This window comes from Pleuronectes platessa, chromosome 9, assembly GCF_947347685.1.
Source record: "Pleuronectes platessa chromosome 9, fPlePla1.1, whole genome shotgun sequence".
Taxonomy (NCBI): domain Eukaryota; kingdom Metazoa; phylum Chordata; class Actinopteri; order Pleuronectiformes; family Pleuronectidae; genus Pleuronectes; species Pleuronectes platessa.
The window spans coordinates 1,669,734-1,689,328 of record NC_070634.1 but is presented as its reverse complement, the minus strand read 5'-3'; the positions used below and the strand labels follow the sequence as shown (position 1 = coordinate 1,689,328).

Here is a 19,595-nt window from a genome sequence, read left to right as displayed (position 1 = left end):
TTTACGAGCCATAGCCCCCTCCTCAGCTCGGGGCTGAGAAGCTGGGAAGCTAGCCAGCTGGGACGCTAACCAGCCGGGGAGCGGGGTGAGAGGCGGAGGTCTGGCCGAGAAGCAGAGCCTGGGGTCGGGGTTAGAAAATAGCACCGGAACGTGTTCCAGGACAAATGTGGCGTAAACATGGCTGCAAATGTCACACCTCAGGGGGTCCAGGGTGGACCTGTACCTACTCTGTCTCATGATAGGTCCAGGCCAGAACTTACATATCTGCTTTTCCCATTTTGGTGTTAAAGCACTGGACCGGCCTGTGGAAACCAGCTCATTTCAAAGAATTAGAAAGACGACTGTATGTTGACTATTCATTAATGCTCTTGTGCCTGAATGGGAACACATGCAGCCTGGTGAAAAAGCCTGAAACTAGAGTAATAGAGGCTGATATAGCAGCAGATTAATAGTGTGAGTGTGTTGGCAGACAGCAGTTTGGCTCAGATCCTGTGTACCGTGTAGTGCCAGAGTCTCAGTCACTAACAGGAATCATTTGTCACTTTTAGGCCTCCATGGTTTGACTGGTGTTAATCTGCTAACAGGACATTAATGAGCTGAATGTCCTGTGGATGAACTGACTTTTCTCTCCTCCCACTGCTGTCTCACTCACATTTTTCAAGTCCTCAAACTGCCCTTCATCAGCCTGCTGTATGAATATTAACGCCAGTGTGTGTGCGTGTGCGTGTTTGTCTGTCTGTCCTCAGGGCCTGCAAAAGCCCTGTCTGGAGGAGATCATGCATGCCAGAAATGCCATCTTCAGTCCCTCCATGTTTAGTTCCTCGCTGGAGGAGGTAATGGCCCTGCAGAAGGAGAGGTATCCAGACAGCCAGCTACCTTGGGTGCAGACTCGCCTCTCTGAAGAGGTTCTGGGACTTAATGGGGACCAGACAGAAGGCATCTTCAGGTGAGAGGGGTTTGTGAAAGGAACCGCCATGATATATCAGGAACTATGTGAGGGATATTCAGTTGCTGTTGATGATAACTTTGGCTCAGAGATGAACTGATTATAATTTGTGTTCAATTACACGTGTTTTCAACCATATCTTTTTGCTGTCTGTTTGCTGTTAGAGAACCGTAGCTTTTTACAGCTGTGGCCGGTTTCAACTCCTCTACTGTGGTGCTGCTTGGAGGTTTTTGGAGATTTCAGGGTTAACACAACCGTGTGCATATAAAGAAATACAGAAATGTAATTATTATGCTACCTTTGACCTCCAGAGTACCAGGTGACATTGATGAAGTCAATGCCCTCAAGCTGCAAGTGGATCAATGGAAAATTCCAACAGGACTGGAAGACCCACACATCCCAGGTTAACACACACACACACACAAACTAAGCCCAGATGATTCACCTACAGTAATGGGTTCATGTGAATACGCTCTGACCCTGTCTATGTGTCCTCCTGTGTGTCCCCAGCATCCCTGCTGAAGCTCTGGTACAGGGAGCTGGAGGAGCCCCTGATCCCTCACGAGTTTTATGACGAGTGTATCAGTCACTATGACAACCCAGAGGCAGCCATCAATGTGGTGCTGGGTCTGCCACACATCAACAAACTGGTGCTCTGCTACCTCATCCGCTTCCTACAGGTAACATACACAGGTTACACAGGGATTACGCTGCTCTGAACACTAGGTTCCAACATTCTTTCTCTGTCATTTGGTGAATAACATTGTATTAGTTGTAGATATTTACCACTTCAGTCTGTATTCAGTTTTTGTATTTTGTGTACATTTCTAACATGTACACCTGCTAAAAGAGGAATATATACAAACATTTGTATCCACGGAATATGATAAAGACTTAATCCATTATAATCTTACACTATAGGAATTGAGATGTTGATTTGAGATGTTGTCATTTCCAATCAATTCTGTTTTTAGTTACTAATTAATTGCTGCCCCTCTGCTGCATAACAGACAGATTGAACTAAATGAGGATTGGATTATGAATTCTTGAAAACACACTAGTGAAAACTTCACTAGGATTATTTAATATTCAATTTCTGTCAATAGATCCCTGTCACCTAAATCGTACACACTGGACCTTTACGACAATGGATACAAGTTGTAGGACTGGAGCTGATGTTGGACCAGAAGGGTCTAGGGTTAGACTCCTGTCAATCAGACAGATACACTGAGATTTTACTGAAACATTTCCTTTACATAAATTTAGACAAATGTTATTTGTTGATTTGATGAAGAAAGACACTGGTGGCCATTAGAGAAACTACGGTTTGGGTTAGTGAGTGTATTTCTTCACCTAGTTTTTTGGTCCTCTACTCCAATACATTGGAGATGAATGAGGCTTAGTTTCAACTGCTCAAAGGTCTGAAACATTACACAAACAATATTCAACAGCAGCTCCACGATACACAGAACTCGCTGTCAAAAGCTGGAAATGATGTTGCAACTTTTCCTCACACCTGCAGCAAGTGCTTCTTAAAGAGACAGATGCATGTTAGCCATGGATCAAGTATTTACTATCTAATCTTCACATGCTGTGAATACAAGTTTAGGTTTTTAATGCTGGTAAGTTACCAAAGATCTAAGGTTCATGTCAAATTGCCAGGAGTTTAAATGAATATTAAATAAATTCTTTAGTCTTACCTCCGACAACCTTCAGAACGCAGAACTCTGCTGTGTTGTGTTCATAGGTGTTTGCTCAGTCTGCCAATGTGGTCATCACCAAGATGGATGTGAACAACCTGGCAATGGTCATGGCTCCCAACTGTCTCCGCTGCCAGTCAGACGACCCCAGGATCATCTTTGAGAATACTCGCAAGGAGATGTCCTTCATCCGTGTGCTCATCCAGCGACTGGACACCAGCTTCATGGATGGAATCCTATAGCCCCCCAACACCACCACCACTGCCTCTAAACACACACACAAACTTAACTCCCACCCTCCTTTACACTCCCTTTAATCCCCGCGATGACAGGCCTCTACGCTCTCCCCCAGCACAGGGACATCATACATTCATTCTGCTGCTGGGTGAATACCTCACATCTCCAACATGTTTACTTTCCTAGAACTAACTCAACTGATCTGACTCTGTCCTCTGTACATTTTGAGTTGAACCAGCTGTTTTTCTTTTTCTGCCGCTATTGGAGTGACAAGGTGTTTCATATAGTACTGTGTGTGCCTTCACATGCACTAATCGACTTTACAAATAGAATATGAAGGAATCAGCAGGGATCTCATCATGTCATCGGAGTCATGTTTCACTGGTTCATTTTAAATCCAACTTGTAAGTTTGAAATGAACTGGTGTTTGTCTTTGTTTTCTCCTGCTCACACACACATACACTGTCATACTGACACGCACGCACGCACGCACGCACACATGCACTCACACACACACTCACACACACACAGTACAGGCACACATGCTCAGCCCCAGGATTTCACCCTCTGCTGTGAACACCACAATCCGACACAGCAGGAATTCTGCCTCTGTCAAGCCCTGGCTGAACAACGCATCCAGCACCAGATTTTCACAACAAGTGAATCCTAACTGCACTGTTCTATCACTGTCTAATGATATCATATTATCTGTTAGATTCTCCGACTGAGAGGTGATGCTGTGACCAACGTGTTTTCACAGGCAGCAAACAGAACTTTTCACACTGCCAGAGTAGGAGCTGAAAACTCTTCACTGCAGCACACGTGTGCTGCTTCCAGGGAACAGACAGGGAGAGGAGAAGACTGAACCTCACTTCATTCTGTTAAAGGAGCGCGAGGAAGACAGTGATACTGTGACAGTTGGCCTCTTAGCCATCAAGTGACGAGAACATGGACAGTGAATCACCCAGAGTTGTGCACAGTTTCCAAGTTGTTGGACAGACACATTATTATAGACAGTGTTTAAGTTAATTTTAGTTTGAAGTTAATGCAAAATAGTGAACAGTGTCACTCAGTGTACTTCATGGCTGATTGTGATCACTGACTCTACATGTTACTTTGCACAGGCTCTCTTTCGGTCTCCAAAAACTCTGGATTTACCTTTCTCATATTGATTTAAATGTCATCTCAAACCATCTCTTATTCTCTCCTCGCTGCTGTAGGCACTGATGTCAGGTATGAAATAGTCTGTATTTACATAGCACTTTTCAAGTCTTGATGACCACACAAAGCTCTCTTCACTACAGTTGAGCCTTTCAAATAGTGCATCTGTGTGCAGTACTTTCTCGAACACACATCAATTCCACACTGCCAGCACAGTCGTCCAAAGTGTTCCTGTATTGTTACACACTTGTAAAGTTCAAAAGACTGATGCCACATCGGACTGAGGTGGCTGTGCACTGACCTCTCTGCCAGCTACAGCAAAGTTAAGGTGCAACTTAAAGGAATGAATCATTTAATTTTAGGATTTATCCCTGGTGCCCTTTACATTGATGTAATGAATAATATTATTTCATTATTAGTTAATGCAATTGGGAAATTTATAGAAAAAATTAAATATTAATAATAATAAATATTTGTAGACCACATTGTACCAAGCAGTTGTCCATTATACTTACATACTTTGGTACGTAATTACAGACAAACATTCTACTAAAAGTCCAAGATGAAGTTTAGGGGGTCCTGCACACAGCCTGTTCACAATAATATAAACGTTGTACTAATGCCTTTCATACACTCCATTCAAACAACACTTAGAATATGCAACCGAATGTGCTGTAGTCAGAGGCTGTTGATAGGTTCCAGTTTCACACTGACTATAAGCAGTCTGAGTTTCCAGTGTTAGGAAGTTCAGTGATTACACGTAATCATATCGTAAGGAATCAGACGGACTTTGAACCCTGAACTTGAAGCAGCTTCTCACTGTGAGTCAGTGTATCACACTGTCTTCAGATCGGTCATAACAGGTAATCAAACAGGTAGTGGCTTTAATCTGGTTGTACTTGTTAACAAGGGGACACTGAGGCTACGCCTCTACATGCTGATGATTAAGTTTCCTGGTGTTCTTCCCATTCAGTCCATGTGACATGAATGCAGCATCACTCTTCCAACACTTGCACAGCAGCCACTATGGCCAAAGCGTCAATCAACACAAGCAAAGAGAAGTGGTGTCGTCATCACAGAGCAAGTCAGACAAACGCTTCAATCACCTGTCATAGAGAAACTGTGTCTGGGGTGAATGACTGAATGACACTGCAGCTGTTGTTTGGTGTCCATGTTCTGATCACTCAACATGGTGGAGGGCAGTCATGTGACATGTACAGCCTCCTGTACCCCACAGTGTTCAGCTGCTCTTACTGTGCAGACAGAGAAACAGTGAATCTCACCTCGGCTCCATGGATCTGCTCTCAAAACAAACCCTCCACATCAGTCAGAATCTGTGTCCACTGTGACCAAAGCTCACAGCAGGAGGGCATGCTCCTCCAACCTCACCTTCATCCTGCCAACCTCCTCTCCTCCATCCTCCACCCTCTTCACCTTCATCCTGCCAACCTCTTCTCCTTCAACTTCATCCTGCCAACGTCTTCTCCTCCATCTTCCCCCCATCCTAACCACCATAATGCCACTCTCTTTACCACCATCCTGGCATCCTCTTCTCCTCTATCCTCCATCCTCCCACCTCTCCACCCTCCTCTCTTCCATCCTTCCTGCTCACCTCCATCCTTCTTGCTAACCTCCAACCTCCCAGGCTCTTCTCCTAAATCCTTCCACCTCACCTCCACCCTCCTCTCCTCCTCTCCTCCACCCTCCTCTCCTCCATCCTTCCTGCTCATCTCCATCCTCCTCTCTTCCATCCTTCCTGCTCAACTCCATCCTTCTCGCTAACCTCCAACCTCCCAGCCTCTCCTCCATCCTTCCATCTCATCTCCAGCCACAACCTCACGTGATCTGACAGCAGAGCATCAGTCCACCCAGTCACTGAGCGATAGGCCTTTCTGCTCACTAATGCTTTGTGAATGCATGTACCTGTGTGCGTGCTTGTCTGTCCTCCTGTCTCATGGTTTACACAATCTGATTCTCTTACATCCACATTTGTCTCTGTCTATGATCAGCTACTGCTGTGTATTCAACTCATTTGAGATTTGTGCTGTATTTAACAGAATTTCTATGTTTTTTAACCCGTTCTTTTTATATAATTTAATTTATTTTATATTTATTTGAGATTTCCTTAATGCCTTCTCCAGATACAGTATTATAGCCTCCTGTATGTGTGCACGTGTGTTTTTCTTACAACACGTGTATGTATATGTATGATTGTGTGAATGTAGTTAGGCACCTGTGTATTGATGTACGACTGTGTGAATCTTGCTGTATCATTTCGATTCATTAGGGTTTTTTGTAACACGACTGAAATTGATTGTGAATACTTAACACGCACACACACACACGGACAATCCTGAAAAAAACATTATATTCCATCTTAAAGGTCCAAATGACAGTGTCAGTTAATCTTAAGCTAAATTACACTTTTTTTGTTTGTGTCAGTGTGTGTGTGTGTGTGTGTGCGTGCGTGCGTGCGTGCGCGTGTGGCGTACAGCTCACTCAAGATAGATAATGTGTATATTGACACTGTACAGACTATGTAAAAACAAGTATATCCAGAAACGAGAGGAGAGGCACCATATGTGATAGTGGAACTTGCTGTGTCACATGTTGGGGGTGTAGGATCTTTTTTTGTTTCTGAAGTCTTGTTTCAGTGTAAATCTCCCTCACGTTGTTAGAGGTCTACGAGTGGCAGTTGAAGGCGACTCTGAACAGTCTGTGGACACACAGGTCTCTACCTATCATACACTGTGTGTTCCAGTGTCACAATGATCTGTCACTCTTTCCAGAAACAGGTGATGTGTATGTGTAAGAGATTGATTCCTTCATGTGTCGTAAAGATTATGGGCTGCATAAGTGAGCTCTCCATCTCCAGTAAATGCATCAGTGTGTCACTGAACCAAGCTTCAAAGATTCTGAACACTAACACACTGCCTCCCTCATAATCCATCCTGCTAAAAAATAAAGACATCAGATCCTCATGGGAGCAGGGCTGTGTGGTGGATGTTTGGTCCTTTACAACACACAAGAACTAAAGGTTTAACAACAGGACAGTGTGGAAATAACAGATTTATGTAATCGTCTACCTGAGTGAGCGACACAATGAAACACCATGAGCAATCTCGCAAAACGAAATAACAAGGCCACTTTATAAACCCCATTTTGTCACAATACATGCTTTCGCAAACACATGGCCAATCACTGCAGCCCCTCTCTATTAGAAAGGTGTGGGGGGGTTCAATGATCAGATAAGCACTTTGTTGAAATCGTCCTGACACTTGTACAGAGACAGGTTTGAGGCTAGCTTAGCTAAGTCTAGACTCTTTGCATTTGCAGGTTGTTTCTTATTTCCTAAGATGGGTTGAGCAGCAGCTCGATGGAACTACTTATTGATCAACCACAGTTGGGTGGTAGCCAGGTTTGAACACTGGTGATCAGCTTATACTAACTAACAAGACATCATTTGTGACATACACTAATACAGTATACACCAATTTGCTCATCTGTTCGAGCAGCCAATCATGTCACTATTTGAATCACTAATAAGGAACAGACTGACTTCTTAATGTGGTATGAATCTTTCAATTTTAGTTTCGGACTAAATGCTTAATGAATCATGAGCCTCGGCGGCAGCCAGGTGTGTTTGTGAGTGTCTTTGTTTTATGTACAGTCAGTGATGGTTGTAGATAGGCCCAGCATATCAACCAATTAGCATGCAGACATCCGGTGTTCACTCTCTTCAACTTGAATTTACTCAAACGTAAGAATATACAATAAGAACAAACTGAACTTACAGCGTTGCAGTATTTAGCTTTAAAAAATATCTACTTAGAGAAACTTGAAGCTCTTTTTAATCCCTTTTCTCTGATTGTTTTTTCTACTTGGTTCCTACTAATGATGAATTGGTGGTCAGTGTTGATGCTGTTCGTCTAATGTAAAAAAAAAAAAAATACAATGTGAAACAGCTGCTGTGAAACTGCTCTACAACTCGATGTCAGTCCTCCAGGTTTTTCAGTTGTATCTGAACGTCCACTGTCAATCACACTGTCCAAGAGGAGAATTTGAGGTGTAACAGACGCTGACTTAATAAACGATTCAAATGTCAAACACTACATGCTGTTCTTTTCGCACTCTGCTCACTTTGAATACCATGCTTACTAAATATACACTCACCGGACACTTTATTAGGTACCCCTTGCTAGAACCGCGTTGGACCCCCTTTTGCTCTTCGTAGCATAGATTCAACAAGTCTTGTTATGCTGAATTGTTACCAAGGGGCCCACAGTGTGCCAAGAAAATATCCCCCACACCATTACACAACCACCACCAGCCTGAACCGTTGATACAAGGCAGGATGGATTCATGCTTTCATGTTGTTTACACCAAATTCTGACCGTACAAACTGTATGTCGCAGCTGAAATCAAGACTCATCAGACCAGGCAACGTTTTTCCAATCTTCTATTGTATTTTGATGAGCCTTTGTGAATTGTAGCCTCAGTTTCCTGTTCTTAGCTGACAGGAGTGGCACCCGGTGTTGTCTTCTGCTGCTGTAACCCATCTGCTTCAAGGTTCGATGTGTTGTGCGTTCAGAGATGGTATTCTGCATACCTTTGTTGTAACGAGTGGTAATTTGAGTTGCTGGTGCCTTTCTTTCATCTCGAACCACTCTACCCATTCTCCTCTGACCTCTGACCTCTGACAAGGCCTTTTCTCCCCCCAAACCGCCGCTCACTAGATTCTTTTCTGTTTTTCAGACCATTGTCTGTAAACCCTAGAGATGGTTGTGCGTGAAAATTCCAGTAGATCAGCAGTTTTTGAAATACTCAGACCAGTCCGTCTGGCACCAACAACCATGCCATTTTAAAAGTCACTTAATTCTCCTTCTTCCCCATTTTGATGCTCTGTTTGAACTTCAGCAAGTCGTCTTCACCACGTCTAGATGCCTAAATGCATTGAGTTGCTGCCATGTGATTGGCTGATAAGCTATTTTGGTTAACAAACTATTGAACAGGTGTGCCTAATAAAGTGTCCAATGAGTGTATATAACAGAGTTATGAAATAACAATTACAAGGCAACAATATTTGTGTTCTACCATAACTTTACTAACTAGTCTAAACCAGTTATGGAGCTTTGTCCAGCTCTCTGCAGATTGACTGCATGCTCTGTGAACACAAACTCGACAGAGAAGCTGTTTTTCCGGAACAGTGTTGTCTTGGAGTCTTGTATTGAAGTCAAACTGACCACAGACTAAATGAAAACCTGTGCAAAAAATACTGACTGTTTACAGTCATATTAGTTTACATGTTGCTGATGTGGTCGACCATCGTGTCTGTGGACTTCCACCTTTCCAGCAGCAGCACGCAGAGTGGACGGAGCAGGTTCAGAGCAGCGTTCCAGGTGTCAGGGTCTCGATCCCCAGGGTTCATCCTGAGGTCCAGAGTCAGTTGCTGTGGGGGCCGATGTGTCCTCAGTCTGTGAGCAAACTCCAGTAGCTCCGCCGGCTGAATGAAGTTGTAGCTATTCGGGACACAAGACAGCATATGACATTGTAAACTTATACCTCATTATGGGTAGATATTATGAATACAATAAAAATCACACAAGTACCTTTATATTACACCTTAGTATTGTAAAGAAAAAGCTGTTATTTTACACCACTGTTAAATACAAAATAAGAATGATGGCCCTCATGTAATTCACATGAAGGATGTATGAGCCACTGTTTATGTTTTCTATTGAAACATACAGTGAATAAAGACGGACAACATGAAATCATTTGATCAGCCCCTGAAGGCTGGCTCATAAACCTTGGTCATAAACCTTGCCGCCTGCATGTAAGTGGATGGGACATGGACCAAAATAAAAGTCCAAAGGAGATATCATTTAAATGTTTCTCAAACATGGTTTTGCTCATTTTAGGAAGACTGTTAAAATGCTCATGTGTCCACTAACATATGTGTTAATTAGTTATTTGATGCTTTAAATTATGAAGATTAATTGTAGAGAACTGATGTTTTCTCACAACAGTAAAGTGGCCATGTTTATTCAACATCAGTGAAACAGGAAGCAAGCCGGACATGAACTTTGAATTTTCACGGAAACTTATTAATACAGATAAACTTTAGATGAAACATGTCACAGTGTGCATAGAAGCGGTCATGTCAAAACGTCTCCGTGCACGTGTGTGCACTATGTGTGGTGGCAATAAAAGACTTTGAACTCCTAGCATTACATTTTTTTTCTACATTTACTGGTTTATCTAAGTCACAAGTGCAGACAAAAGCCATACCTGACCTTCGGAGAATGTCTGAAAAATTGGGTTCAGACTTTCTCCGGAGTTTACCTTACGCACATGAACAACGCAGCAAGAGATTCTCCACTCAGATGCCTTCAGAACAACAGATAAATCTCCAGAGCATTAGGGAGAAGAATAGCCCAGAAAGCAGAGGCAGGATGTAACGTATAAGTTCTGCTGCAGAGATTATGTGATTTTATTTACAGATCATTGACACCAGCAATGGCCCATTACCAATGGGTCCCGTTTTAGAAATGTCATCAATACACCCATGCACTCTCTTTGAATCGTATGGAGCTTCTCCTGCTGTGTTCTCACATTGGCTCCTCTGGACTTTCTGCTGACTTTGTACCAGGAGACTGGCCGGAGAAAGTCTGCAGAGTGTCCGGAGGCTCTCACTTGGACATTTGTGTTCACACATACAGCCGGAGAGTTTGCGGAGGATCTCCAGAGTTCAGTGCATGTCTGAAAGCAGCTAAAAAGTACAGTGAAAAAATACAGATAAATGATCAAAAAGTTTGAGACAGACTCATTCCTATACCAGTGCTGTTTAAATGATTTGGTTATTATGATCAAGTAATCCGCTTACAGTGTTCCTTTGGGGTCTTTTCATACACAATAGTTATTACCAGCTCTGTCAGTAATTTCCAGTCAGTAATTAAGTGGGTCAGAGACGTAAGCCGAGTCTGTTGTTGTGTGTCTGTTTGTGTTCGCAAGTCAGACATGGGCAAAGTACGGCCCCCCCGTTGGGCTCTTTAATCCGGCCCGCCGAACTTCTCCAATTATATAAAAAAAAAATTAAAAAAATTAACTACCAATTTAGTATTACTTGAATGGTACTTACTTATAGCACTTGTAGTTTTGCTTTATTTGTTAAGAAATTTTACTTTCTTGTTTCTTGTGGTTCTGGGTTTGTACCCTCGGGGTTGAATGCACTTATTGTAAGCGGCTTTGGATAAAAGCGTCCGCTAAACTAAATTTGACCGGGAGTCTGGTGTATAGGGCTGGAAAGGGCACATGATCTCCCTTCACTTTTTTGCTTTGCCCTGTGAGCCCTTCTGTAAAATGAGCGGATCAGGGAAGAGAACAGTGGACAATAAGTGTTTAACACGGAGTGGACAACAAAATACTTTGTCATTGAAATCCAATCGAAAGCTCTAAATGATATGCCGAGATATTGTCGCAGTTTTCAAGGAGTACAACATCAGCCATCACTTTGCTACGAAGCATGCTAACTACGCTAGCAAGCAGTCAACGCAAGAACGGGCGGCTACAGCTCAGAGGTTGGCTGAGTATTTGTTAAATTGCCTTGCAAATAAATGCTTTGCTACTTGTTAAAGGCCAAATCCTTTCATGTAATGATTTTTCCATGTAATTTATATTAGTTCACAAAAATACTCCATCCATCTGTTCCTGGCCCGGCCCCTCTGTCAAATTTTAGAACCCATTGTGGCCCGCGAGTCAAACAGTTTGCCCATCCCTGGTGTAGAGGCTCCTACCCAGAATTTATAAAGTTGTACTGAGGTAAGTACTTACAGCACATTCATGCAGTTCTTCACAGTTTGTTTTGGTGTCGAGACTCAAAACACATAGTCTCAATGGAGAAGATGAAACCCATCAACAACTAATTTATTTGTGGTCTCTGTTTAGTTAAAACGATGTCAAACTTTGGACTGATGAATATCTGAGCTCTGAAACCTTTTCTTCATGTAGATCAACTATTCTCGATCCTCAGTCTTCTGAAATCTTAACAGAGACATGTTTCACATTAACAGAGGATAGAGCACTGAACTCACTGGACACCTCACTCCATTGTCATGAGCCTCATAAACACTGTGAATATTTTAATGATTGATTCAATAAGAACAAGATGATTATTTTAATAATGGTAATTAAGTTTGTTCATTATGTTAACTTAGATGATCTCAACATATTTTAAGGTAGATTCACATTTTTACATGAAAAGCATTTGCCTCTGTTCAACAAGACTTTAAAAAAAAAGAATTTTATGTGCCAGGTTTTTGAAGTTGTTTTAAGGTGGATCAACGTGATACTTAACCATCATAAAAGTACTGATTCATAATATTACATAATGACCTAATACATTCCATTGTTACAGTACAAATATAAATTCAGCAAAGACTGGGTTTGTCACAAACCCATATACATTTGTAAAATGCAGTCTGTAAAAGGCTAGTGCAAAGAGGGAATTTCACATTTTATCCATATATGTTTTCTTAAGATTAAAATCATAAATGTAAGTATATATATTCATTATAAACTGCCTGTTTTTTATTGTGCATGATTTGGAAATTAAATCAAAGGTTTTTACATCTTTAGTTTGTCTCAAATGTGAGTAAATCTACATCTTAAAATGGGAGTATATAGTGTACATTTTACTGAAGTGGTATTGAATACACTGTACATGTACTGCATATATCAGGAAGAGTATTTTAACCTGGCGCACGGGGGGCCAGGTACTGGGTTTATCCGCAGCTCTCACCTGATGTTGAGTCTCTTCACTGAGCTGGGTGAGGATCCTGAGAACAGCTCGGACAGCACGCACACATTCTTGGCTGTAGAGACATGCAGCAGCATCAGTGTACAGCCTCCTGTCACTCCATACATCGGACAAAACACTTCATGACACAGAAACAGCACAGGTATTAGTCCCATCTCTGCTGATAGGGAATGAAGCCAGCGCTTTGTGATTTCTCACTTTACCTGACCCGTTACACTATCACATGTAAACCATTCAAGATGAAACTTATTGTTTCAATAACAATGCATAGAGCTATGTAAGAGTGTACTACCAGTATTGGTCCTGGTCCATCCCTGTTAATGAAAAGATGTGAAGGATGAACTTACTAAGTCGATTCTGAGCAAGGCTCAGAGTGTGAAGAGAAGGCACTGTCCTCAGAGCAGACACCAACTGCTGCAAAGCTTCCTCCTTGTCACTGCACTTCTCAAGAAGGCGGCAATCATTACACCACAGCTCTAAGGGAAGAAGAGGGAAAACCATGAGGAACTCAAGACCCTCTGACCTGCCACAGCCTCTTTAGCAGGGCCGTGCAGAGACCTTTAGAGGGGCAGGTGCTCAAATTTCAAAAGGGGCACATGGAAAAAGGCTCATATGCCAACATAACTTAAAGCTACAATTTGCTGTTGAGGGGGACTTTCTCTCTTTATTTGGGTCACAAACTATTGTTAACCACTATGAGTGGTAATCAAGACTAGAAAATCTCTATATACCACAGGTTCTCTTTCATGTTTGGAAAGGTGTTCAGCTGCAACATGAAACTTCACCACCATTACAGTTAATTCTACACACTGAACCTTTAAGGAACCAATGCAAGATCTCTTCTTACCTTCCAACTGACAGTTCCTCAGTAGATTGAGGATGTCAGGGAGACAATCGGACAGATTCAAGTCTTCCAAGTTCAGACTCCTCAGTCCGTGATTGGACTCTAAAAGTAGACTGCATGTCATTACTTTTATAGTACATTTACTTTGGCGTTACACCGATGAACCATCATTTTAGGGCAAAAGACTGTATATAAAAAGGGATGGACAGATTACACAAATTAAACAAATACATACATGGAATCAGTATCAACATTGGTTGTTTGTATATAAACCAATCACTATTGGCTTATGTATCAGTGTTATCCTTAAAACATCAGTATGAGACTATCGTTTTGTTCGCATGGCAACAGAGCAGTTCCACTGTAAATGAAGGTTATTCTCACCTTAGCAAATCTTAAATCAGATAATGTTTGAGTAATTCAGTCATTGTAATTTTTTTTTACATTTTGTGGATTAAAACAGCAGTGTGTGTGAGAGAAGGAGTGTGTGAGTGCGTGTGTGTGTGAGAGAGTATGTGTTTCTATGTGTCATTTATGTTTCTGAATTGTTGATAAAGTAGCACATACCAGGCAGATCAGAGTACTGGTTTGGGTCGACACATGTAATTAGTTGACAGCAATTAAAACTATAAATAACATCACTAGACTTGGTGAGACAAATGTTCTTTGGAATCGTTTCTCTTTCATTTAGCTTTTTCTTTTCAATCACATTGTTACACTGAAGTTCCCCCCCAGCTGTGTTGACCTTCGAGACAGACTTGACACTCAAACTGTGGTGAACCCCTGACATGACATTTTACCTGAAAGAGTGATGAGGAGCTGGCTCAAAGAGGAGCCAGTTGGTAAATTCATCCCAGCTAAGTGAAGTGAGGTGAGATGTGGAGAGCGTCTCAGCACTGATGTGATGAAGTGCAGATCTGTCTGGAGCTCAGTTACTTTGACTGTCAGCTTCTGCAGGGGCAGCTCTGCTTAGAGTACATCAGGAAACAGAAAAGAGTATTATTCATGTGGATACACTCTGTCCGAGCTGCAGCTTTGTTTGGTCTGAAGTCACCATATTCGCAGATCTCAGCTTTTAACAATGCTGAGAACAATATTCAGAGTTGAAATAATTGGTTGGACCAATAGTTTCCAAACCAAGGGTTCAGACTCCTTGGGAGGGGGTCGCAGAGTGATTTCTAGAAATCAAAAATAATTGGAAAGGGCAGATTTGAGCCATAATAGTTACAGAAGATAATACAAAAAGAGTAATAGAGCATGGTGGGATGTTAATATGTAAAGGGTTGTAATCAATACTCTGTTCATGTATTTCTATTGGCCAGTATAGTATCATGACACTAGAGATTGAAGAAGATATACTATGTTCATATTCAGGTTGATAATTTTTGTGTTCCTAACATTACTTGAAAATGTTAACATGCTCTAATGTTCAGAAAACACATCAACAGAAACACATCACTATCTTGAAGTCCGTTCCCTACACCACAACAAAACTGTGCAAAACGTTTTGAGATTGAACATGTACCTTGGCTCTGTTAGATGAGGTGCTAGACGAGCAGTTCAGCTTGCAATATGCAAATATAGGCCATTAGTGATGTCACATTACAAGACATTAGTATGGAAATATCAGCCGGCTGCCTTCTATCAGTTGAGCCTCAAGAGAAGTGTATCCAGTGAAGGAGAGGAGCTTTGGGCTTCTTCTACTTCTTAACTTTACAGACCTTTTTAATCCACAAGTAGAATGTCACTAAACCAAGTCGCAACGGTGCCCTTATGAAAGAACATTTATTTGGATCAAATCTAATTGCAGATACTCATTAATAGAGATGAAACAGTATGAACATTTTGTATCACTATTATAGTGAACAAAATGATGGGGGTTATCAGTATTATCGGTATTGTAAAACTGTAACTGCTGTATACCTGCTGTAAATACTCAAAGGTTATTAGTACACAAACTATAGTAATTTCACTAAGTTGTATATTGACATAATTTATATTATTAATAAAAATGATGAAAGAATTTTCATTATTTATTGAATGACGACAACTTGTAATGTTAAGTGCAGATGCTGATCCCAATTGTCAGAGTCAAAGTCTCATGAAAGTTGAGGACACCATTGCTCACTGTGGCTGGAAAGGAGCTCTACACTGTGGTAATCGACCGTGGCTTTAATGATTGTTTAAATTGCACATGGTGAAACTAACCCAATTAATTATTCCATGAGAAATCAATGTAAATGTTGAAAAACTTCCAATCTCACAATGTTAACTATAACAATGAGATTACCGATTGAACCACTACAGTATTTGTTACTTAGTGCTGGAATGGTTCAAGAACCTTGCGCTTCCACAGCTACATGTGCGTATACACTTTAATCCTACTAACTTTAAGCCTTTTGGTAGAAGCTTGACAGCACCTGACACGTCTGACTTGACAGTCTGGGGATGATGTTGTCCCCACATCATATGGAGGATCTCCACGTGCAGGGACGTCACCTTGGGGACTGCATCCAGCAGGATCTCCATGAGCTTGGTGAAAGGCAGGATGCCGATATTGAGATAAGTGAGGGAGCAGCGGGAGCTCTCAGACAGCTGCTTCAGGCCTCTGGCCAGGTCCAACACATCCGAGTCCCTGAAGGTGGCTGCAATGGCATGTAAAAACAAATCACTGCTGCACAAATACTTCTGTTATAGTGTGGCCTCGGTGGTTGGTATTACCAGTGTTACACAGCCTCTAAAAAGTCAAGAAATGTAATATGTTATGTGAAGTGTAAAAATACACAAGGCCACTGAAGAAGAGTGCAGCCAAGCAAAGACAAATACACACAATTGTCAACAGTTCAAAACGATATTCCTACACTCATATTAAAGACAGAAAACCCTCCACCCCAAACTTACAAACACATACAAACTTACCAAAGCTGTGAAGAGTTAGAGAGCGAAGGCAGAAAAATGTGGGCAGACTTTTCCTCAGCACACTCAGAGAGACAGATCCACACTGCCTGACCTCCAGACATTCGATCTGTCCCTGTGGACAAGTCCCTGACGAGGGATAATCACATTGGGAGAAGGGTCCACAGCTAACCTTTGGATCTACAGGGAAACTTGCTTTTCCAGATTCTTCCTCTGATGACACAAATTCCATCTTGGAGCGTTTGCATGGGATGACTTGATCCTCTTCATCTTCTGAAGCCCTGGTCTCAAGACCGGCACTGCAACTGGCCCCATCTGCACTGGCTGAAACACTTTGTAAAACAAAACTTCCCTTTTTGCTGAGCATAAGGCTCTTCAACTCTGGATTTTCATACTGGGATCCCCTTCCATGGAGGAGCCAGGCCAGCACGATGGGACACTGCACATCCACAACTATTTTCTTTGTCACACCATGGTCTAACAGTCGATGGAGAACGTACAACGCTGCTTGTGTCTTCCTCTTTAAAAGATCAATGGACTGCAGCACTGCAACACTCCGGATCTGCTTCTCTAGAAGGTTCAGAAGAGGCTGCTGCTCAACAATTAAACTTTGAAGGGGTTTTTGGGAGCTTGCATAGAGTAAAAAATGTTTGATATATTTAGCTGCCGCCAACATGAAGGATGATGTGTTTAAATTTGTGAGGTTTTTTTCGACAAAGTGGTTGGTAAGGCCGTAAAATAGGGGTGGAAAAAGCATCCTCATGACTTCATGTTTGGCCCCGTCTTCAGTGAGCAAGTCCACTGCCTGAAATGTAACACAGGACACTAATCACATACAGGATTCCAGATGTTACTCCACATTGTAAATTAACGGAGGAGATATTATACCTACATAGTTAGGTCCATGCATGTCCTTAAGAATGCCAGCCCAACCACAGTGAGTTGATATCCCTGAGAGAGGCAAAACAAATATAAATGATCATTTCTTCTGATCAGAGCAAAGCTACGGCCTGTGTGTACAAATGAAAAGCACAGAACACGGTTACCTCTCTGGTTGAGCCCCGGCTGCAGCTCATCCAGTTGACATACAGTCAACTGAGGAAGCAGCTCCTCCATGAGAGCCGCTGGCAGATCTAAAGTAGGCAGATAGGTTAATGAACAGCAGCTCCCTTAGCACCAAAGCGTAAAGGTGAACAAAATAAACTCCCATGATTCCACTGTGAATGTGCCCTGGGACCACAGCTTGTGACCCATCCCCTTTTGTTTTATGGTTTTCAAGACTAAAAAAGCACACACACATATATATGTAAACAAAGACCATTTACTATTTTGACTAAACAAGTGCTCTGGAATCAAATGATCTATATGAGAGCAGGCAGTCAGTCGTACACAGGCTAATACTGTGTTTACTGTTCACTATTGTGACATTTTAGAGCAGACGTATTGAATGTTATGACGGACATATGAATAAGATATGACTGACATGGCCAAACTCTCGTTAAACTATGGTGATGGCTCCAGAGGCGCTACCGTGTCTGTGTCTGTCCATTGCGTCAGTTGCATGTTAGCTTCTGCGAACGGTTCAGAGAATAGTGTCTATAAATGCTCGTTTATCGTCTGTGCAGACTGTTGGTACTGTAATGAGGTGAAAGAACGGAGACACACTTACCGAGCACATGCTCCGTGTCCAGAGCAGCAAAGTGCTTCCTGACAGCCTGTAAACATGTCTCCTTCAGGGATGGAGGCTCAGCTCCGGCCATTGTTTGACATTCGCATGCGTATCATTAACAAAGGCGCTAACTAGCGATTCTAAATGTTCATATTTAAATTCTTTCTCTTCTTCTTTCTTTTGGGATGGTGGCAACCAACGTTTAGGTGCATTACCGCCACCTACTTGGAGTGTGAGTCAGCGTTATCGAGGTCCCATTCCCAGAGGGAAAAGAGCAATTCTCATTCATGAGATCATGGTGGATCCTGATCTTGGTGTCAGCTGGTCATGGACTATGATGACAACAAGACTGCTTGATATACAATATTCCTACTCACATATTCTACCATTACTGACAATAACTCCTCCAAATATTTTAAACATTGACACACACTATGCTATTGTGTAACAAACGGTATGAATGTGGATTGATAACATTTCCCGTATAATTTTTTTTAACTGGAAAATCTAAATTCATGAATGTCTGACATGTTTAAAATAAAAAATCCCTACAGGTAGATATTATAGTAATGTAGTAAACTGCATCCACTAACGCAGCACAAGCAGTCCTTTCTACTTTTCTACAAGTTGGGATTTATCCATCACTCACACATCCACACTGAGGTCAGAGCTGTAAGATGCCTGTTGGGGTTCAGTGTCAAAGGTTGGGAATAAAACCAGCAAACCTCCAATTAGTAAACGATTTACCCTTCTTCCTGATCCACAGGCTCAAAGATAAGCCAAATTGATTTAACCAAAGTGGTGCTGTTGTCCACTTTGTGGCAGGTAGGGGAAACCTGCTAATCCCTTTTAATGTAAATTTACAGCAAACTTGCAAACATATGCTCATTTATAGATCCAGCTACAGTAAACTCCATGTGGAGTTTTTTCTCTCCACTGTTGCCAAGTGTTTGCTCATAGTGGGAAGTGTTAGGTTTCTAAGGTTTCAACCTTACTATGTAAAGTGCCTTGAGATAATGTTTGCTGTGACGGGAAGCTTTATAATATTGAATTGAATCCTTCTAATCCTGTTTGCTTGTTTTTAATGATAAGTTCCTGATATCTACGGAATACGGGCGGCTGTGGCTGAGGGGTAGAGTGGTCGTCCTCCAACCTGAAGGTCGGCAGTTCGATCCCCAGTCTGAAACCATCTGCATGCCGAAGTGTCCTTGGGCAAGATGCTGAACCCTGAATGGCCCCCCCACAGAATAACAAAGTGCTGTCAATAGATGCACTGTATGAATGTGTGTGAATGGGTGAATGTA

At 41.9% G+C, this 19,595-nt stretch overlaps 2 protein-coding genes across 5 annotated transcripts in view; one reads left to right on the top strand and one right to left on the bottom strand.

Annotated features, from left to right (window-relative positions):
* Window positions 1–7,030, top strand: part of arhgap39 (Rho GTPase activating protein 39) — a 100,610-nt gene extending 93,580 nt beyond the window's left edge. Inside the window, exons 8-11 of the mRNA XM_053430288.1 lie at window positions 747–946; window positions 1,258–1,349; window positions 1,457–1,626; window positions 2,694–7,030. Coding sequence (XP_053286263.1) covers window positions 747–946; window positions 1,258–1,349; window positions 1,457–1,626; window positions 2,694–2,888 — 657 coding nt within the window. The 3' untranslated portion in view covers window positions 2,889–7,030. The remainder of the gene's footprint in view (window positions 1–746; window positions 947–1,257; window positions 1,350–1,456; window positions 1,627–2,693) is intronic.
* Window positions 7,031–7,095: 65 nt separating this feature from the next.
* lrrc41 (leucine rich repeat containing 41) lies at window positions 7,096–18,597 on the bottom strand. 4 transcript variants are annotated; one of them, XM_053430289.1, is made up of 10 exons: window positions 18,292–18,592; window positions 17,669–17,755; window positions 17,515–17,573; window positions 16,626–17,427; window positions 16,127–16,351; window positions 14,507–14,671; window positions 13,710–13,808; window positions 13,210–13,338; window positions 12,845–12,980; window positions 7,096–9,563 (listed from the first exon to the last, which is right to left on the bottom strand). In XM_053430289.1, the coding sequence occupies exons 1-10, from the start codon at window positions 18,380–18,382 to the stop codon at window positions 9,344–9,346; spliced, it is 2,013 nt and encodes a 670-aa protein (XP_053286264.1). In that variant the 5' UTR covers window positions 18,383–18,592; the 3' UTR covers window positions 7,096–9,343. The 4 variants fall into 4 exon arrangements, with proteins under 4 accessions (XP_053286264.1, XP_053286265.1, XP_053286266.1 ...); XM_053430290.1 differs by having other exon boundaries at window positions 12,845–12,917; window positions 18,292–18,589; XM_053430291.1 differs by lacking the exon at window positions 16,127–16,351 and having other exon boundaries at window positions 18,292–18,597.
* Between the last annotated feature and the right edge of the window lie 998 nt (window positions 18,598–19,595).

Bases quoted from the DNA above. Each gene is read 5' to 3' on its own strand.
- lrrc41 (XM_053430289.1), bottom strand. From the start codon at position 18,382: ATGGCCGGAGCTGAGCCTCCATCCCTGAAGGAGACATGTTTACAGGCT. The intron at 17,428-17,514 runs GTAGGTATAATA...GTTACATTTCAG, and splicing joins ACATGCATGGACCTAACTAT to GCAGTGGACTTGCTCACTGA. The intron at 13,339-13,709 runs GTAAGAAGAGAT...TTCTTCCCTTAG, and splicing joins GAGGAACTGTCAGTTGGAAG to AGCTGTGGTGTAATGATTGC.